This window comes from Crotalus tigris, unplaced genomic scaffold, assembly GCF_016545835.1.
Source record: "Crotalus tigris isolate CLP2741 ecotype Arizona unplaced genomic scaffold, ASM1654583v1 scf7180000024432.2438137, whole genome shotgun sequence".
Taxonomy (NCBI): domain Eukaryota; kingdom Metazoa; phylum Chordata; class Lepidosauria; order Squamata; family Viperidae; genus Crotalus; species Crotalus tigris.
The window spans coordinates 2,047,501-2,065,079 of NW_024100599.1; the positions used below are offsets into that span (position 1 = coordinate 2,047,501).

The 17,579-nt window shown below is 36.5% G+C and overlaps 1 protein-coding gene across 15 annotated transcripts in view; it reads left to right on the forward strand.

The window, feature by feature from the left end:
* FOXP1 (forkhead box P1) overlaps positions 1 to 17,579 on the forward strand; it is a 666,111-nt gene that overhangs the window by 625,955 nt on the left and 22,577 nt on the right. For 14 of the 15 annotated variants that reach the window (XM_039330816.1, XM_039330827.1, XM_039330820.1 and 11 more), the window contains 4 exons: positions 5,180 to 5,263; positions 15,509 to 15,710; positions 15,817 to 15,896; positions 16,489 to 16,590. In XM_039330816.1, the coding sequence (XP_039186750.1) occupies positions 5,180 to 5,263; positions 15,509 to 15,710; positions 15,817 to 15,896; positions 16,489 to 16,590 (468 nt within the window). The remainder of the gene's footprint in view (positions 1 to 5,179; positions 5,264 to 15,508; positions 15,711 to 15,816; positions 15,897 to 16,488; positions 16,591 to 17,579) is intronic. The other variant, XM_039330828.1, reaches the window with a different exon arrangement.

Below are 17,579 nucleotides of genomic sequence, written 5' to 3' on the forward strand. Positions count from 1 at the left end.
AGATTAATTTCTAAATGCTATTGCAAAGATTGTAGATTGGCTTCATCTTTGCTATAACTTTAAAAAGAAATTAAAGCTTGAGTGCACTGAATTTTTTTTTGTAATTATCAATACATGTTGAATATGTCTTACATTTACATTTGGTGATAAATGTGTATGCACATGGTACCCAGAATGGATGGAAACAGCCCATGTTAGTTTTTAAATCTTGACCAAGATTAGATTGTAAATGACTTTACTCACTGACCTAGAACATTATTTTAAATATATACTTTACTATTATAATTGAAAACCCTGATTTATGTCAGTGCCCCAGTCTGTTTACAGGTAATCAGCTTCTAATGGATTTATTAAAGGAATATAATTAGAATCTATAAAAGACATGCAACTGCTATATTACTACCAGTATCAGGCAATTTAAAAAGACACCCATACCCAGTCTGAATAAACCTAAGTGTTTTTTGTGGCCTGACATTCTTTGTGTGAAAGAAGTAGGCAAAAGGACAACCAAAGATGACAAATTAACACAGTGTTGTACGTTAGATAGCTACCATTCCTCAAAAACATGTGGCCTATTTTTGTATGCAAGATGACACTGTAGAGATATATAGTAAGCCGTGGGCTAAGTGCAAAAAGATAATTACATTTGAAATTTTACTGAGTTAGTCGTTTAGAGCTTCAAATAGTTTTAGAGAAAAATCATCTTCAACTTTTTGTTGTTACTTTTCCTGATAATTATAATTTATATTTTACAACATAATTTACTTTTTAAAAATCCCATTTATCTTCTTATCTCAAGATTTTGGTTCCATAACCAATATTTTATTTCCTATAAAATTGTTGCCATGCCATCTCTATGATATATTTTCTCCCTTCCTTCCCCCCAACACCCCATTCCAAATAAAACAATGTTCAAAATACTAGTATTTCAATACAGTCAATAAAGAGCTGCAAAATAACCTTCTAGACATCTTCAATAAAAGCTAATTTCACTCAAGGTTAAAGGAAAGCAAGTTTCATTCAAGGCTCTCACTACTTGTATAAATGCACAAGTGCTGAAGTTGTAATTTCTGTTGTTCATTCCTTCCAACAGTTAAAAAGAATTGAAAATAATCTTTGTTCCCTTGTCCTCATTCAAATCCAGGTTTTATTCATTTAACTCAAGAAGTGCAAGGACTGAATTTGAATTTAGAGCACAGGTAGAAGGTTTTAATGGAAATAGAAAATTAGTCCCTGTCCAATTTATGAATTATTCTTTTGTGAGTTATATTTGAGTTTCCAGTTGCCAATCAATATCCACCAGTAAAGATGTATTATCTTTATTCTGCCCAGTGGCAATTTTATCATTCTGTCCTGGTATGCGACAGTAAAGGCTTTCCCGAAAATGTGAGCAGATCTTAATAACATCGATTAATTCCATAGACGGGCTCAATCTCCATAGGATAAGACAGTGATGGCGAACCTTTTAGAGACCGAGTGCCCAAACTGCAACTCAAAACCCACTTATGCATCATCGGGTGCCGGGTGGGTGTGGCCCATTGGGTAGGTGTGGCCCAGTGGGGTGGGCATGGTTGCGGTGGTAACAGCAGACTGGGTGGGACTAAAAAGTTCAATCAATCAATTCCAACTTTGTAAGATCTTTTTTTTTTCCCGCGAGAAGTTGAAATTGACTGATTGATTGAACCTTTTTTTTTGTACACTGAGGTGGAGGCCTAAAGTGAAAAGGTCTTTTAAAACCCAGTTGAAGGCCTAGGACTGGGACGACAGCGCACGTGCCCATAGAGAGGGCTCAGAGTGCCGCCTCTGGCACCTGTGCCATAGGTTCGCCACCACTGGGATAAGACTACCTACATACCAGTTTAGGATCACTGCAGGGGTAAAAATCTTTTTCCTAACATGAGGTACAGGAATACAATTAAAAACTGTCAAGGTCTATTTTCCAGGTGTAGTCAGGCCAGAGCCAAAAGTAGACTGAGTTGCAGCTGTTTCTTTGCAAAAGGCATTTGCATTAGCTCCCTGCCAAATTTCTGCAAGATTTCTTCCAACATTTACATGGCTGGGATGCAGGGACTTAATATTACTAGCCCAGGACAGAACTGTCAAAAAGACTCTGATCTAAAAGGTGTCCATGAATTCAGAATTAAACACCTGGAATTTCATTATCAACACCAGTATGTAGAACTGTGTTGAGAAACAGACTAGAATGTTTTTTCATGATAATGACTTGGTTCAAAAGTAAATATTATCCAACCACCATTACATGTGAACCTTTTTGGGGGGAGAAGGAGAGAGAAGGCTTTTTGGAAGGAGCTGTGACTGCTTCCTCACTGGTTAAAGCACTTATCTCATTCCGCTCCTAATTGTGATCATGTGATTATGAAGATGCTGCAACAGCCTCAACTTTGAGAACTAGTTACAAGGCTCCTCATTTAGTGTCCTTATAATTTCAAATGGTTACTGAACAAATGGTCATTAACAACCGAGGATTACCTGTATGTTGATTTTATTAGAGGAGCAGATACCCGTGGGATAAAATGGTTTGAATGTTCAATGTGGCCATATTTTCCTCTAGGAAGTCAACTTTTGTAATGTTTCTGAGGGGATTTTTGCACTTGTGTCGGAAGCCCTGAGGTGCTTCCAGGTTGAAAGGATTAGCCAGTGACATCATCGTTGCCTAGAGGATGCCCAGTTGGGGGCTCCTTTCATATTCCCAGCAAGAGCTGGAACAAAGGATGTGAGCTCACATACATAATCCCATGGCAAGACTTGGGTCTCAAATGTGACCTTGCTGCTAGTCAAACCAGCATCCTAACCACGCAAGCCATCATGCCCCGCAAACATTTCTGTTAATCAGGTTATTCTTGTTACTGATATGCTGAATTGGACAGGATCTTTATTCATACTAAGTCCAGCATGTTTTGTATTCCAACTAGACAGCGGAAGAGGTAATGGATCCCAGTTTTAGCCTCAAGGAAGATGATGGCACTATAAGAGAATTGATAACTCTTTTTCAAGAGCAGAACAATGAATCTGCTGTCCTGCATTGACTTATAATAATTTATAGTTGAGCAGTGTATAAAACCTAATCAGTTTTCTGATCATATAAAGTAGGAATTTGAAAATTCTTAATTTCAAATAGCTGGATTCATTTACATTTGGGTCCTGCTTCTTTTCAGAAGAACTGGGCATAAAATAATATACACATCTTGCCTCTTATCTTTCTCCTCATTTTCACTGAGAAAAAAAGTCTTCATTTCAATCAGGCAGAAGGAATAACTTTTACACTGGAGAAATTTTGCAGGCTGTAATTTAGTCAACAGTTGACAACATCATAGTGAAAAATATTTGGGTCAACCACTTCAAACATGTAGATAGATATGTAGAGCAACTGTTACTTTGCAGTGTTACCTGTAAGTCAGTAGGCTTCCAATAAAAAGATAGCCCTGTTCTCATTTGTGTGGTATCTCCCTCTTGTGTGAGTACCTCAGACAACTGTAGCAAAATCTCATGTGCACCTGAGGATAAGCCATGAATGCATTATAATAACCCCAAGATTATAATGCATGAATAGAGAAAGTGGGTTTGCCAGGTATTATTGGACTATGTCAACTTCCCCATGCCCACGTCTATGCTGACTAGACAAATATATGTATTAAAAACCATTAGCATTTCATCCTGGATTTTGACCTGGTGATTATGGAGGCATTATCACTTTCTTGAATTATTCAGAATGGCAAGAATTAGAAACTTGCTGGTATTGTTAAGAATGAGTATTATTGATGACTCCCATCTTTTCACTGAGGCTTTGGAAAGTTTAAAGTTAAATCCAAAAGGCAACTGGATTTTCTTGTTTTTTTTTTTCTTGAAAACATTTTGCTTCTCATCCAAGAAGCTGAATGGTGGGGAATAGAAGGATTCTTCAGAAACATACAATATTTTTTCTCCCTAGAGACAGTGAAATAATACTTTTTAAATGGTGCTGAATCATCAAGTAATTTTTATGTTTTTGTAAATGGTTTAGGCATATGAACTATCACTTTTTAAAACTTGTGAGATTGTAAAAATGTAAAGACCTCTCAAAAAAAAAAAGAACTTCATATTTCAACTTCTTTTTTTTTAATTTACTGGGGCTTCTACATTGCTCCAATACATTAGAGTTTGAATCATATGAATATGTCTGCCTGGATGTTTCATCAACAGAGTGAAAAGGCTGGTGTGGGAAAGAATTTTATCAGTGGTTGGAGCTATACTTGTATTTTATATTTAACACCCATGGGTCAGGAAGAGAACAACCCCCATGCAAGTTTTCTTATGAGTTACAATTCAGTTTTAATATGTGCATCATCCAGTCTGTACTAAAAGACAAAAAAACTTGGTAACAAAAAACATACTTGGCCAGGATGTATCTTCTTGGCTACACAAGCAAATGTGAAAAAGAAAGCTTGTTGATTTTTCTCCTCCACAGTGAAATCTTTTCTGTGAGAGAACAAACATTTACCTTCTGTAAATGGTTGCTTTTCCCTTTCCCTAAAGCTGACTATCCATTTAATGTTTTACATGTCAGCCTCACCTAATAGAGAGGGTATGTAGCCAAGTTTTTTTAAAAAGGTACCGAGTGGGATATTATAGAAAAGGAGGAGAAGACAAGCTTTAAAGCAGGAGTGTCAAACTCGCAACGTCACGTGACATGTCGCAATGTATTGTGACTTTTTTCCTATTGCCAGCAATGGGATGGGTGCAGTTTCGGCATGATGCATCCGGCTCTTGGGCCAGCAGTTTGACACCCCTGCTTTAAAGCTAGCAAACTTGGCTGTGGCTGTCTTAGCACAGAGGTTGGATAGTAACTATAATTCCTTCATTTTCTCCCTCATTGTTTCAGCAACCTCTCCTGGAGCCGGAAGGACTAGACCTGCTTGAGTCAAGTGCTCTAATGCATTTTTGCAAAACAAAACAAAACAACAACAAAAAAAACCTGATACCCAGCACCAAAAGTTTTGTTTTACTTTTAAAGCAATGCCAGAGAGGGATGTGGGCTCCTCTAACATTTCCAAATCACAGGAAAGTAATACTGTGCACTTTTCCTGTCATGTGTTAGCTACAACGCCAGGGTTTAAATAGAGAAGAGCCGTTCTGGATTCTGTTCACAAAAGTCATGTTTATATTTCCCTTTCCTGTTCAGCTTGCAAAAGACAAGGAACGCCTACAAGCAATGATGACACACCTGCATGTGAAATCAACTGAACCAAAAGCTACCCCTCAGCCTGTAAGTATCTGCACAGAGTACATAAAGCTTTCCCTCTGCTGATTCTTTGTATCCGAGAGGGCACCACAAATACCGCAAATTGATTAGTATATCAATTATTGCTAGAAAGATTGCTCTCCTAGTCTGTTATGAACATAACATAATAAATAGCCTTGCTGCCTTTTAAAAAATAAAGAGATTTATTATAAGGTTAGCTTTTTTGCATAGCAGCACACTTCTTGAGCATTATTCAAGAAATAAATTCACTACAATATTTGCAAAGTAAGTTCCCCATCATTTGGCTGACACACCTGTCCCACTGCATGTTTTATGACTTAGCCTCTACTGGTCCACATAGAGTTAAGGATTTAATTCCTAAGAAAACTGAAAAAGTAATATGTTTTTTCCAGGAAGATATGTGCAAAGTAATCTATTTTATTTTTTTTCTTTCAATTATACCTAATCAGGTTGCTGTTATTCTTGAGTCTTCAATTTGAATCTCTTCTTTCTGTCAGATAGAAAGATAGATGCCTGCTTACATGCTATTTTACAATCGGCATGACAATAAAATTGATAAACCAATTTGCTGTTATGGTTCATCACTACTTGCTGATTAATGTAGTTTATACAAACTGTAGATCATCAGCACTAAATTTTCATACAAGTAAAATCAAATTAGGCCATTTACCTACATATAGCTAAGAAACTAAGTAGCAAATCAATCCTTCAGCTTAAAATACTCACATGAAGTAATTAGGAATTTCAGAGTATTACCAGGAGAGGAATAAACTTTAAAAACCTCATATTTAAAAGGTTGTGGGGGGGCATAAGCTTTTAGGATAAGCAAATCTGATTTTGATATGTAAATTAAATTTTAATTTAAGATAAAGCATTTTATTTAAATCCCTGATCCCTTTCACCGTCTTAAAAAATCTATGTGCAGATTTTTCTGCAGAATATTTTTGAGTGGCAAAAAAACAGTGTGCTTGTTTTTCAAATATAAGGCAGAGCTAAGAAAGCCTTCATCTTGTGTAATCCTGTCTTCCTAAATTGTAACTCCCACGAAAGCTTGGATGATATGAAATAAGTTTATTTTATTTTCTTTCCTTGGATCCATCCCCAGATCTGCTCCTATATTCTCTAAAAGATAATAGCAGTGCATCTCCAGTCGCATCAAGAAGCAGGTAGATCTTAGGAGAGTGTAAATCATTGAAAAAAGTACTTTGAATAACAAGTGAAGGAAAGCTGCTTGAACCGTATCTTCACACACGTTTGGGACAACTACTTTGAGGATTTCCTTTGTGCTCACACAAAAAATACATTAGCTGATATTGTCAGCAAATAATATATGCACATATAGACAACCTGGGAAAAGCTCTCAAAGCTGCACACTGGGCCTTCAGGAGGTTGTGGTTACTTGTGTGCATAAGTTGTGGTTACTTGTGTGCATAACTTGTGTCCACACATAGCTAGAACTGTTTTACAAAGATTTTGGATTACCCCCCTCATTTTTCTCTAACAACCCCATCTGGCCCATACCAATCCTGATCCTTCAAGTAGAATCTTCAAAAGATTAAACAGCTGCAAGATGATGTACAGGTAGTCCTTGACTTATGACCACAATTGACCCCCAAATTTCCACTGCTAAGCACGACACTTGTTAAGTGAGTTTTGCTCCTTTTTACATCCTTCTTGCCACGGTTGTGAATCACTGCGGTTGTTAAGTTAGTACTGATAGTAGTAATGAATATGGCTTTTCTATTCACTTTGCTTGACAGAAGGTCACAAAAAGTAATCGCGTGGTGCCAGGATACCGCAACCGTCATAAATACTTGCCAGTTGCCAAGCATCTCAGTTTTGATCACATGACTATAGAGAACGTTTCAATGGTCATAAGTGTGAAAAGCAGTCATAAGTCACTTTTTACAGTGCTATAACTTCAGTCACAAAACAAATGATTGTAAGTCAAGGACTACCTGTATTTCAGAAGGTGAGTTGTGGATAACTATTATCTCTCCCTCTTCTTCCCCAGAAAGCCCTACAAAAAGAAGGTAGACCAACCAGCATGGCTAAATGTCAGCTGCAGAATGAAAATATCAGAAGGGCCAACATTTCCCCTTTGAGTATAAGAGCAATATGGCCAGAACAGTTTAGTCCACTCCCAAGTGCTCACTACTTAAAATTCAGGACTTTTTTTTTTTTTTTGCTAATAAATACTAGCGGTACAGAGATTCCAGAGTAAAAACTGCTGCACAACCAGTAAGTGGGTTAGCAGAGAAAGGAAGTAAAATTGACCAAAGGAAAGGAAATGAAGGATCCACTGTCTTCACCAGTATTAAAAATGTTTTACATTCTGAAAAATTATAGCTTTGATGGGGCCTCCCACTAAACTTATTTTTAACTGTTCTATTGAAAATTCTGCACCACTACTCAACATTATCTCTCAGTTGCTCTGCACAGTGTTTCTCTATTAAAAGAAATAGGCATGAATATTTTTGACTGAAAAATTAATAGCTTTTGAATTCGTACACAGCAGGTTTCTTTTCCAAAGCAGTCCAATATCACTGCACAGCACTTGTATAACCATTTATTTAGAGGCCAAGTCAAACCTTTGACAGCTAGGGCAGTGTTACAAGCCAACATAAAGAACTCCAAGATGTAAACCAACAATAGGCAGTCTGTGTGAGGTTTGCCATTGTCAAATGCATAGATTGTTTGGATTAGTTTATGTAAATGTACTGTTGTATTACCCTTTGGAAAAAAGATCGCATTTGTGTATGAAAAGTGGTTTCGTTCATAGGCAGCATTATAAATCCTTATCCTTTAACGTACACGTTAGAAGTAAAAATTGGCGCCTGACAGGACTATATTGTGTTACGCTGTTATTGGAGTGAAACAGCTTTCTTTTCATTTATTGAATATAGGAAATTTTATTACAGATATCTTCAAATAAATCAGAAATTATTAAAATATGTATAGGTGAAGAATTTGAAAATTAATTACAAAATGTAGAAATACAGTAGTCTTCATATATGCTGTCTTTGCAAGGATAGGAGAAGAATAACATCACAGAGCCAAAGTTTGGCCTTTATACATTTACCAGCATATAATTCTGACTAGAAGTCAGTTGATGACCAAAACCACAGCACTCAGTCCTTTTTACACCCCATAATTAACATTCTGTTCTCCTCCTTATCAGATGTAAGGTATAAATTAATTATAATATTTTGTATTTTTTAAAAAGAAATTGGAACTTAAAATTCTAGTTTTTTTAAAAAACTGCATAGATGTTGATGCCCCAAAGAGTAATTGACTTGGTCTTTTTCGATCAGGGAAAGTTGATGAGAAAATTTTGAGAAGTAGTGGTCCCTACCTTAAAATGAGCATGATAATCTCAAAAGCAGGTACAGTTTTGGGGGGCAATGAATTTTCTTGTAAAATATGACTTGGTTATCATAGATATTTCTGGCCGGATCAAATGTAGGGGTGCATGAAGTAGACTGAAACATTTTGAGTTGATTGTTCCACTGTAATTCAATGTCTTGAGAGTTCAGTGTTCAGTTAGAACAGGGATCTTCAAACTTGGCAACTTTAAGACTTGTGGACTTCAAATCCCAGAATCCCCTAGCCCAGCATGGAATTCTGGGAGTTGAAGTTCACAAGTCTTAAAGTTGCCAAGTTTTAATGGCCACTGAGGTGGAACAACTAAAGTTGGCACATTCTGAATGCTCTAGTGCTGGGAAACAATTATTGCAAGCTGATTTAGTTTGTCATTGTGAATAGCTCCAAGTATTCCCATGAAGAATGCCATATATGCTGCTGCTGTGGTGCTGAATGTTATCTGTCTTCATATCTCCATGGCTTTGCAAGAAGATACTCTCTGGTTTCAGTCTAATTTTTATACTCAAGGGAGACCCCATTTACAACCAAGCATTACACAATATAATTAGAAATCTAGTATTGTGCACTGGTATTTTTTATTGTCATGGGTGCTCTCATTAGATTTCCATATGTTTCTATATATGCATGTATTTGTGACAGAAATGCAAGCATGTATATTATAACATAATAATTGTAATACCATTATTTTCAAGCATTCTTGGTGATGAGGAAAACTAAGGTGCCAGGTGCTGTTAGATGGCACTGCTTAGCCACAGATTGCTTCTTCACAAAAGAAAGAAGGAATGCATTCTTCTTTCTTTGGTAGTTTTTTTTTCTTTTTTGCATACCTGGCTGTACATCCATCTTTATCGAGCTGACATAACTGTTGGCTATTTTTTATATATTTTCCTTTACCCTAACCACAGCAATTACGATTGTTTTGAAATCCTGTTTTTAGCAACTGTAAAAACAAAGCATTAAAAATAGCCTTTTAACTGTGAGGTAATGACTGAGCATTTTAGCTGCTGTAGTTGTACTTTATAGTTTGAAAAATAATGGTATGTAGCAATAGAAAAAAGAGATTTGTAAGTGCAACACACAAAAAAGCTGTTTTTATATACCGTTTTTCATTAAGTCCCCATTCTTCAACTTGAGTTTCCTTTAGTATCCTGGCCAATAACAACACCTGCTAAGTGATCATTGCCTGCCAAATCTTGTGTTTCATAGAGTTATATATATTTTCTAAAGATGCGTACATAAAATGTTCATGGGTGAAATTTAACAGTCCTGACACCCATCCACTTTCAAGGTCTCGCTGGGATTAGTGCCATTCCATTTCACCATTCCCAAGACCCAGTTACAGCAACCGTTTGAGCCCCAAATAAAACAATGAGCACCCATGTCAGAGAAATCCTTGACCTTAAGCAGCACAGATGGCCCCAGAAGAGCTTACTGATTTTTACATAGGAAAAACACACTATATATCCCCTGCTATCTTCCTTGTGGCTTTGTTGCTGGTCTTGTATATGTCCTTCAGACATAGACCAATGGAAGCTACTTTAAAAACAAACAAAAAATACATCTCTCTCTCTCTCTCTCTCTCTCTCTCTCTCTCTCTCTCTCTCTCTCTCTCTCTCTCTCTCTGTGTGTGTGTGTGTGTGTATAAGTGTGAATAAGTGAATATATTTGTAGCATGTTTCCCATTCCATAGGAATTCGAGAATCAGTAGGGAGAGATGAAGCTTCTTCTTCATCTTATCATTAATGTAAACAAAATATTTCTTTCATCATGTTTTATTTTCTAAATTATTTTAGTTTTCCAAATACTTGAGTGGCCAAGGAGGGAATGACTACTTCAGGTTCCATTAGTGCAGGTTTAAAGGGACAAACAAATACAAACTTGAAGAAAAGCAAATATGCCTATTATGGATAGCTTTGCTCATACGCTGTAAAACAATAATATTATATATGTATGCATGAGTAGGGGTGCGAGAAAGACCAAGTATAAACCAAGTTTACATGAGCACACATCACATACCTTATTGTTAAAACCCTTCGATAATCAAAGTTGCAATTCTATAAATGGTGTCCTAAACACATTCACACACACAGACAAAAGGAAACTAATTTATATTTCTGAATATGCTTTTGCTGGTATAGAATTTGTTCCTAGCAGAACACAAAGGCAACTAATTTTTGGCGGTAGAGAGAAAGATTATTTTTTCATTCCTATGTTGTTTTCTATATTCTTATACAGTCCAAAAAATTACAGCTCTTAACTGTAATAATTAAAGATACCATCAGAACATAAGGCCACTAGTAGAGCTTGCCTCAAAAACTCGCTTTTGTTAGCTCCAACAACTTGATCAAAATAAATTGCAATAAAGTGAACCTTATTTGTATGAGAAAAATCTTCATCAACCACTTCTCAAATCCAAGCAATGATGTTTCTAAGAAGAAACCGATGTGGCATATCAATCAAGAAAATAAATTCCATCACTCTTAGCCATTTGTGACCTTTGCCCCACAAAATTGTCTTTAGTTTACTGTAGGCCTTTTTCATAGTTGATGGTTTAAACAATTAATGTTTAATAAATTATAATGAAGCTTAGTAGTTGACAATTACAACAGAACCACGCCTGATGTAGTTGTGCTCCTATTCGTAACTGTTATCTGTAGTTGAGGCAGTGAAAGCAGCCTATTATCAACCCTCCCTGATGTAAATAAAATGTTCTTCTCCGCATTATGTGGTGAAAACACTAAGAGGCTCTCCTTACAGAAAAGCTCGAAAAGCGAAACTTTCATAGTAAGTGACATGTCATGTTTTTTTTAACTTGTTCCTTCTGCCAGTCTAGCAGTTACCTCTGATAAAGCACAAAGCTCTCTAGGCATCTGCTCTCACTGTTTTCCCTCTCTCCAACCCCTTTCTTCTCAGATGGCAGTCAGGTTTAATTTGGGAACTAGGCTCTTTTAGCAAATTAGCAATTAGAAAAATGTTGTGGGAATATGTATATGTGTCATTAGTTTTCCTGCAAATTAATAGCAAGAGCAGAGTTCAGGCAGAAATTTTCCACTTGACTGCAGTTCCTCTGTCAAGATTTGGCACTTTGCTTTGGAATGGTCACAGATGCTGAAAGCCATAGCCTTCCTTTAGGAACTGTGTTTTAATGAGTTTACCTCGTAGCCATTATTACAAATATTACGGCCTCTCCCTTACCCTTGAAATAAGATTACTGTTTCTGCAAAATATTCCAGTGACATCTTACGCCATTGCACATTGATGGTGGGGTCACTGGGATGTAGTGTTTAATCATTAGATCACCTCCATAAGCATCTTTTAATTAGAGTCCTTACAATACAATTTTATCTGGTAATTAGCCAAGATTGGCTGCTTCCTCTTTAGCTTATTAGTGGCAGCCTAGCAGTGGGTGTGAATCGCAGTGTCATTTGTCGAGCCTGTTCAAGGCGGTGCCCCCTCCCTTTGTTCTTCTTCACTTTTGTGTTTATTTCTAGTTGTATTACCTACCCTGACTGCCTCAAGAAATTTAACTCAATTCAAATTATTTAACTGGAGAACGTTGACCTTTGGGCCTTCCACCCCCTCCCCCGGCTTCCTAGTAGAAACAGATTAAATGTTTAAGCTTTTAAACAGCAAAAACAGAATTGAACTTGTTTGAAATTGAGTGGTTTGAAAAGTAATAAGGAAACAGTATCCGTGTGCTTTTCAGCAGGAGAGCCAATCTTCTGAGTTTGTGCAGTGCAAGAACACTGGAAATTGATTCAGATTTGCCCATGCTGTTTAAGAGCAGAGATAAAATAGAGGAGATTCAATTTCTCAGGGAGACTTTGCATTGTTGTTATCCCCGTGCTTTTTATCATATGTGATGGATGGATGGATGCCAGAAGGGCGTAACAAAATGCAATCATCCAGTTTCCCCAAATAAAAGAACATAGGGTAGCCTATCTGCTCTTTCCCTTTTGCATGAGTTAGTTACCTGCTTGGGAGAATGCAGTCATAGGTCACTACGAAGTCCCTGACTATCATTTTGTGTTATTCATTGCATTACTGTTTTGAAACAAAATCCTCATTCCACTGAGAACCTTAGAAAAACCGAAGATAAAAAGTTCCAGACCAACATGCCTTTAGTACACTTCAGTACTATCTTGTCATTTCAGCATCTTGCATGTAGAAAAGCATCTTGTAAATCAAAATAATCTTTAAAAAAAAAACTGACAAATTAATCGTACCACTTCTTGATCAAGTTGTGCGAGGATTGGTTTTCTGTTCTTTCTCAATGCCTCCTCTGCTGTTTACGTTCCAGAAATACAGAGACATTCAGATAAATGCTGTTTGCTGCAAACAATAATAATAATCATAGCCTGAAGAGAAAAGAAGCTGGGGAAGAAGGCCACTGCAGTCGGTGTCCTCTGCTCCTATTTCCCCCCTCCCTGCTGCTTTTGCTAATGAAATGCTGTTCATTGGTGTATGCACAAACAAAGGAACAGTTTCTCAGAAGGAAGTATAAATAAGAAAATGAATGAAGAGGGACACTCCTAGGTTCTGCTTGCCAATTCTAAGTATCCCAAGTGTCTGGAGTAAGGACAGATACCGTCTCCCATTAAAGAAAGAGCTTTCCCAGGCGCCTCTTGAATTCTGATAGTAGCTATATTGATCACAGAATCGGATTGTCTGCTGACATCAGCCAAACAATGAACTCTGAACTCACATGGACGAACAGTTCTTTTCTATTGTCTGTCCTCCAGAAGTTTTATTTATTTACTCCCTCCCATCTCTGTCAACCCATCATGATAAGTGTTGAGAGTGTTGAGAACTTGGATCAGTATCTGCACCCAAACTTTGCATTACTTGAGTTAGAATATAGATGCGTGATTCAGTTATTTCAGTTGCATTACTTGAGTTAAAATATAGATTCAGTTAGGCATTTTTCCCCCGTGACGGTTGACTTGTCATGATGATTACCTAAGAGAATCTTTTTCTCTTCTGTGTGAACATTTGTAGGTTTTATATATTGATTTATTTCATTCTGTTTTTCCTCTAACCCAACCCACTTCAAGTATTCAAACTAAAGTGCAAATAAAAAAACTTTATTATTTATAAGATACTTAGGTAACTCTAACAAAAGAATATATGTGAGAGGCTTTATTGATTGTCTACTTTAAATCAACAGAAAGAAAATAAAGAATCTGGTGGTCAAAACCTTTTTTCAACAAGTCAATTTTCATGAAAATGTACTAACACCATGGATGAAACAAAAAGAATATTTACATTTTAAAAGTGTAATTGATAACAATAACAATAATTTCCCAAGATATTAGAAAACGATATTAGAAAAAGAGTTGCTGTCTTTTGTATAGGACATTTTGTATAGTTTCATAAGAAAATTACCTTAAAATAATGGAGCTAATTTTCTTTAAGGAACCCAAAGAAAGGATCGGTGACATCAATATAAATTCTTAAATTCTCAATACAAAAGGCAATTATCTATGATTTTCAGTCCATGAGAAGTCTGGGTGTATAGATATAATAATATTCTTTTAATTTGTAATACTTTAAAGTACTTTAGGCAATCTTTTGTGTTAACTGCCTGAAAGAAAAATCTGCTCTTTTCCAATGTAATGCTATAACTTAATTGCTCAGAAGAAAAACCCACTGATTTCCGTAGGATGGTCTTGTAAGTTAAACATTTGTCTGCAGTCTTCGTGATCTTATCAAGGGTCAGAACTGCTTGGCTGTCAACATATATGCAGGTATCCCCATGTTTTTCTTGGTTGTATCTAAAAGAGGCAACATCTACTACAAAGGACCAAGTGGGGATGTCAAGAAGTGTATGTCTTCTTTAGCTTCAACTTTAAACATTCTAAAAAAAAACCCAGCAAGTTTGGCTGGTGCTATTTGTTATGCCTGGCTGAGAAACACTTTGCCTCCTTAAATTCTTCCTGAGGCCAGAAAATCAATGGTTTCATACTGACCCCAAAATGCCAGTCTTTTTAAAGAATGAATTTCCAATGAAAGATATTTATGATTACAGCATAGCCTCAGATTACCAGAGTTATAGATAATATTACTGGTCAATTGTGTACTCAGCATAAGGTAGATTTTAAAAAAATCTCTTGTAGTGTGGAAAGTAAATATTTGATCAATTTACTTCTAGGGCTTTTTTTCCCCTTAATGAAACCTGCACTCTTTTGGGTTTAGCTCATCTGCAGTATTCTCCACTTGCTACTTCATAACCTCACTTTAAAGCTGTCTTTGTTGCCCACTCATTCATACAGCTTATCAGGGGTCCTCAACACCTGATCCATGGATCGGTACCGGGCCCCAGCATGCCAACAATCAGGCCACGCAAACAAGTGAAGCCCCTTTTGCGGGATGCAGGCAGCACACAAAGGCACACCCCCTCTGTTTCAGGGAAAAACCTTTTTCCACGGAACTGGTCCCTGGTACCCAAAAGGTTAGGGGCCACTGAGCTATATAACTGTAAAAACAAGGCTTTATCAGGTTATCTACCCGTATTATGTTCAAAACCCTCAGTAAACATATAATGCACATCTACATTAGAATGTTTTTACCGCAGGGGATGGAGTAGGTAGGAATCAAAGTTATGAAGGCATTTTTTTTATCAATTTATTGCATGCTTCTTACTGGTTTGATTTATATCCTACAAGTGACTTTTCATAGTTGAGGTTGGTCTTATAATTCTCTCCCCAGTCCTACTCTAACACTGTTTATTTTTTTCCCATTGAGTATGAGTAACAAAATATATTCAATCTGTCTTAATAAAAAAATCATGTCAGTGCATGAAAAGGTATTTGGGGCAATGTATTTGTTAATCCAGGAAATTGGTTTCTTTTTCTGTTTCAATAGTTGAATCTTGTCTCTAATGTCACGCTTTCCAAGACTGCATCAGAGGCTTCTCCACAGAGTTTACCTCATACTCCCACCACCCCGACAGCACCCATCACTCCTGTTACCCAGGGACCTTCTGTCATCACTACTACCAGCATGCACAACGTTGGACCCATCCGAAGGCGGTACTCTGATAAATACAATGTGCCCATCTCCTCAGGTAACTAGAAAGCCAGCTGGAAAAAGGGGTTTAATTCTTCCCATTCAAATACAACTTGATAAAACAAGAGCCATGGCTAACAGGAGCCTTCTTCGCCTTCATTTAGCAGATATTGCGCAGAACCAAGAATTCTACAAGAATGCAGAAGTTAGGCCGCCCTTTACATATGCATCTTTAATTAGGCAGGTAAGCGATACCATCCCTGAAAACCTGCTGAAATCCAGGATTGTACATACTGTATATGTGATGCTATAGGGAAGAAGAGATGATTAGCTAATACAGGCATACTGACACTGTTGCTATATGAGGTTTTTTTTTCTCCCCACAACTGCAATACATATACCATAATTGCTTTTGATTAAGTATTACAATACAATGTGATTATTAGGAAATTCATTTCACACAACACTGAAAATGAGCCTGTTTAAAGATGGCAAGTCAATTATCACAAGCTATAGTAATCTCTGATCCCTAGAATTAATCTGAGCTCAAAATAATTACTAAGCTTTAATCAGCTAGTGAAATGTTTTGCGTTTCTCTTTGATTCTGCTCTCTGAATGACTAATAAATTAATATTTCCGTAAGGAAACAGAAATAAAACTCAAAACAATTAGATAATTCCATTTTCAGTTTTGCCATTTTGCTATTAAGTACAACCACTAATCTTCCATCGTCAGTGCAAGTGTTTATTTTTCTCCGACTTCCATTTTGTTTTATTTATTCAGACAAATGTGCAAGTGTATTTTCTGATCACGTTTGCATTTTAATTGCTTGACAGGCAATTCTTGAATCTCCAGAAAAGCAGCTAACACTAAATGAAATCTACAACTGGTTCACACGTATGTTTGCCTACTTCAGACGCAATGCAGCAACGTGGAAGGTATGCTGTATTCTCTTGTATGATTCTTGCTTTAAATTTAGTGTTCTAGAGTAGAAAATGTCAAAAACATAACTAACTATATATAAAATACTGTGGTTTTCTAAATAAAGGTCAGTTGTTTTGATATACATAGGATGCCTCTTATCTGCCCATTTTATTATTTGGCAGGAAAAAAATATATGCCTTTAAAATGCCCCAATTTGAATACCTATTATTAGTGTTTTTTTCCTGCATGTTCTGATTGAACACCTAGTCCATCTCTGTAGTTGCTCCTAGTAGTGAAATATATCAGCTGCTAAAATACAAAAAGAAAGGATGATTAATCAGTTGGTGGGTTTGTGATTTGCATGAAAAGATGCTATTCATAAAGTCCTTTTGCAAAGCCAATAAAATTATTAAAGCTAGTGATTTAACAAATACCCTGGCGCTTTAAATTTCAGTTGTTTGGCTTCATTTACTTAATTTCTCAGTATGTTTAAATTCTCATAAAATACTCCTTTCTTTTAATCTGGCTGCAATACAGAGCAACACACCTGGCACCTGGATATTTTTGCAGTTTCCTTCCAATATATTCTCTCTTCCTAAATCTCACAATGCTGTTTATCCCCCGCCCCTTCAATTTCAAATGTCCTTGGAGAATTTGATAGAATAGTGTTTAAAGAAATAAGCATCCATTGGTGCATACTTGCTAGTTTTTTATGATTCCAAAATTTTTGCTTCCTTGAAAAAAAACTATTACCAAAAGTCCAAATTATGAACTTGGAAAAGGAAAAAGAAGAAAGAAACTTAAGCGACAAATTAAAATATAAAATTAGATCCTATTCTGAAATTAATAATTTGCCAGAAAAAAGGAGAAGGAAGGAAGGAAGGAAGGAAGGAAGGAAGGAAGGAAGGAAGGAAGGAAGGAAGGAAGGAAGGAAATTAAATTTCTGCAATCGAACAATTACTGTTGGCACTAGATTTATTTGGTGAATATTGCTTCAAGATAT